The 4447-nt window shown below is 38.3% G+C and overlaps 1 protein-coding gene across 1 annotated transcript; it reads left to right on the top strand.

Moving 5' to 3' along the window:
* Positions 1 to 1010: 1010 nt before the first annotated feature.
* Positions 1011 to 1955, top strand: LOC141562186 (olfactory receptor 10G4-like). The gene has a single exon (XM_074302194.1). It carries the CDS (start codon positions 1011 to 1013, stop codon positions 1953 to 1955), a length of 945 nt encoding a protein of 314 aa, XP_074158295.1.
* The last annotated feature ends 2492 nt before the right edge of the window (positions 1956 to 4447 follow it).

The raw sequence follows: 4447 nt of genomic DNA on the forward strand, positions 1-4447 counted from the left end.
TGCGCCACCTAGCTGCCCCCCCCCATTGTTTATATTAAAAAAAAACAAAAAACCTCACACACACCTTAAAAAGAAGTCAGTAACTTAAAATTATTACGATACTCTCTTGAGATATTTGTACTTAAACCTCTTTAGAACAAAGAACAATTTGCAGTACTACAGATTAGGTACTATTCCTTTCACCTTGGCTCTCTACTATTCAAACAACTCCTGCTCTCTGGATAACTATTTTTCCTTCTAAAAAGAAAGGAAAAAAAGATGCAGCACAAAACCAGACTCATGTTGACTAGACAGGACTTACACTTTAAATATCATGTGCTTATTATACCATGGAAGTCAGGGTGGAGGATACTACAAATACTTCACTCCCAGTTCTTATAATGAATGCCAGAATGGATGAAATCACTGAGTTTAAGCTTACTCTCTTTTAAAATTCACCAAATCATCAACATTTCTAGCTCATTAGCCAACAAAATCACTGTCAAACTGTACGACATTTAGCCTTGTCATATTTAGAATCACCCAAAGTTCCCATAGGATTGACTGGAAACAATTGACACATGTCCTACAGATAGCCTCTACAGGTGCATATTCTAATTCAACCCCATTATCAAATTTCCATTATATTTATATAAATTATTCTGTTTATTCTACTCATTTCTGATGTGAAGATTATTAGTTCATCACAATCTTCCCAAGTTTCTCTGAGGTTTCCTTCTATGTAATATCATTTTCTCCATGTTAAAAGCTTTTGTAGCTTTAGTATACATGAATATATGAATAGGTAAGCAGCAAATAAATATAGGAATAAAGAGCAAATATATTAACCTATGCGTAATTCCTATATATTTGTAGGTATTCTCCAATATAATGTAATTCCTTGAGGTTATAAATGTGTGTATGTGTGTGTGCCTAGTGTGTGCCTAGGTGTCCAGTGCCTTGAGTATTTACAAATGCATGTTAATTAATTGATTAATTTATTCTCTTTTAGGGAAAGATCTACTGTCTGAATGGAAAGGCATAATCAGAGCGTTGTGACCACATTCATCCTTATGGGGATTCCCCATGCACCAGAAATAAACACTATCTTATTTGGTATTTTCTTAGTGATCTATGTACTGACTCTGCTGGGGAACCTCTTCATCCTGCTGGTGATTAAAGTAGACACTCACCTCCATACTCCTATGTACTACTTCCTGGCCAATCTTTCCTTCATTGATATGTGGTTCTCCACTGTCACTGTGCCCAAGATACTCATGGGTATTCTTTCCCCGGATGGTGGGGCTATCTCTTTTCATAGCTGTGTAGCCCAACTCTATTTCTTCCATGTTCTGGGAAGCACTGAGTGTTTTCTCTACACAGTCATGTCCTATGACCGCTACCTGGCCATCACTTATCCCCTGCGCTATGTTACCATGATGAGTGGCAAAACCTGTGCCCTTCTAGCTGGAGGCACATGGCTCAGTGGTGCTATCCACTCAGCAGCCCAGACTGCCCTGACCTTCCGCCTGCCCTACTGCGGCCCTAACCAGATCCAGCATTATTTCTGTGATGCACCCCCCATTCTCAAACTGGCCTGTGCAGAAACCTCAGTCAATGAGATGGTGATCTTTGTCAACATTGGCATAGTGGCTTCTGGATGCTGCTGCCTGATTTTTCTGTCTTATGTGTCCATTGTTTGTGCTATCCTGAAGATCCCCACAGCAGAGGGCAGATACAAAGCTTTCCAGACCTGTGCTTCCCATTGCATTGTGGTCCTCTGTTTTTTTGTGCCTGGTCTCATTGTTTATCTAAGACCTGGTTCCATGTATGCTGTAGACAGGATTGTGGTCATTTTCCAAACAGTGATCACACCCCTGCTGAATCCCATGGTATACACACTAAGGAACAAAGAGGTAAAAACAGCTTTGTTTAGGCTAAAAGACCAAAGAAATTTTGTACAAATTAAGATCTAGAAATAGGCCAATTTTTTGCAATAAAATAAAATGTGGGCTTTTTAAATGAATGGTTTCTTTGTGGAGTAGTGTAAATACTTTTTACATAAGTTTTTGCTATCAATATACTCTGTGGCTTTGGGTTTTCCTCTATAGACCTCATCTTTGTCATGTGTAAAATTTGTGTGGAAAATGTCAAATAATTTTTAAAAGTTTTCTTTCCACTCCTGTTTCCATGCTTCTTTAATAAATTAAATGAGAAACTCTGGAGTTCTATTTTATACTTAAAAATATATGCATGTATACAAACATATATATATATATATATATATGGACTTAATCAAGAATTTATATATACCCTACAAATACTTATCTTTATGTTTGTGTGTATGTATAAGTATAAGTATGTGTATGTATGTAGTGTGTGCGTGTGTGTGTGTGGAGAGAGAGCAAGGGAAGGAGAAGAGAGAGGGAGGGAAGGAGATGGAGAGACAGACAGAGAGAGAGAGAGAGAGAGAGAGAGAGAGAGAGAGAGAGACATTTCTTAAATCCAATATTTAATAAGAAATGCTCTAAGCATTTACATTTACAGTCTCTCAGCAAATTTTGACACATTTGTGATCTCCTTAGAATAGCCTAGGCACAACAACTTGTAAAGAAATAACACTCTCTAAAGTAGTGTATGGTTAAAAAACAGTTTTAAGCATAACATTTTATGACCTAGAAAAAATAACCAAAAAATTCATATGGAAGAACAAAAGGTCAAGAATTTCAAGGGAAGTAATGAAAAAAAAAATCAAATGAAGGTCGCCTAGCCGTACCTGATCTAGAACTATATTATAAAGCAGCAGTCACCAAAACCATTTGGTATTGGCTAAGAAATAGATTAGTTGATCAGTGGAATAGGTTCACAGGTCAAGATGGTGAATAAAAATAGCAATCTAGTGTTTGACAAACCAAAAGAACCCAACTTTTGGGATAAGAATTCATTATTTGACAAAAACTGCTGGGAAAACTGGAAATTAGTATGGCAGAAACTAGACATGGACCCACACTTAACACCACATACAAAGATAAGATCAAAATGGGTCCATGATGTAGGCATAAAGAATGAGATCATAAATAAATTAGAAGAACATAGGATAGTTTACCTCTCAGACTTGTTGAGGAGGTAGAAATTTGTGACCAAAGGAGAATTAGAGATCATTATTGATCACAAAATAGAAAATTTTAATTACATCAAATTAAAAAGCTTTTGTACAAACAATACTAATGCAAACAAGATTAGAAGGGAAGTAATAAATTGGAAAAATATTTTTACAGTTAAAGGTTCTGATAAAGGCTTCATCTCCAAAATATACAGAGAATTGACACTAATTTATAAGAAATCAAGCCATTCTCCAATTGATAAATGGTCAAAGGATATGAACAGACAATTTTCAGATGATGAAATTGAAACTATTTCCACTCATATGAAAGAGTGTTCCAAATCACTATTGATCAGTAAATGTAAATTAAGACAACTCTGAGGTACCACTACACACTGTCAGATTGGCTAAGATGACAGGAACAAATAATGATGAATGTTGGTGGGGATGTGGGAAAACTGGGACACTGATGCATTGTTGGTGGAGTTGTGAAAGAATCCAGCCATTCTGGAGAGCAATTTGGAATTATGTCCAAAAAGTAATCAAACTGTGCATACCCTTTGATCCAGCAGTGCTACTACTGGGCTTATATCCCAATGAAATACTAAAGAAAGGAAAGGGACCTGTATGTTCCAAAATGTTTGTGGCAGCCCTTTTTGTAGTGTCTAGAAACTGGAAAATGAATGGATGTCCATCAATTGGAGAATGGTTGGGTAAATTATGGTATATGAATGTTATGGAATGTTATTGTTCTGTAAGAAATGACCAGCAGGGGGCGGAGCCAAGATGGCGGAGAAGATACACGCGATTTTGTGAGCTCCCTTCTTCCCTCAATACCAATTAGTTAAATCAGCCTCAAAAATAACGCTGGACTGATAGAAACCACAAGGACTGGAAGCACGAATTACCAGCTGAAGAGAAACTGAAGTTTCAACAGAAAAGGTCGGTTCCCAGGGGAGGAAAAAAAAAAAGAGGCCAACACAGACAGTTGGGTGCTAGCACACTGCGCCCATTGGGCTGGGGAGGGCTCTGGGATCAGAGAAGCCACTGAGATAAAGGAATCTGGCACAGGCTGTTAGCTCTTCTCTGCTTCGTTCAAAAGTTCAGAAGAGAAACCAAGCCACTTTAAAATATAAAGCCAGATACTAGAACGACCCCAATCGGGAAGTGACCTAACAGATCTCAGCACTGTGGGTGTGGCCGACTTCAGCTGCCTGGGGCTTCACCTGGGAGTAGTTAAGAGCTTGAAAAGCGAGGACATGGCCCAAGGCAACACATAGTGCCTGGCTTGGCTGGAGGCTGTGGAACTCAGCCGCCTAAGTCCCAGAGAAGCGGAACCTTTGAAATAGGGAACGTGGTTTCTGG

This window comes from Sminthopsis crassicaudata, chromosome 3, assembly GCF_048593235.1.
Source record: "Sminthopsis crassicaudata isolate SCR6 chromosome 3, ASM4859323v1, whole genome shotgun sequence".
In the NCBI taxonomy this organism is placed as follows: Eukaryota; Metazoa; Chordata; class Mammalia; order Dasyuromorphia; family Dasyuridae; genus Sminthopsis; species Sminthopsis crassicaudata.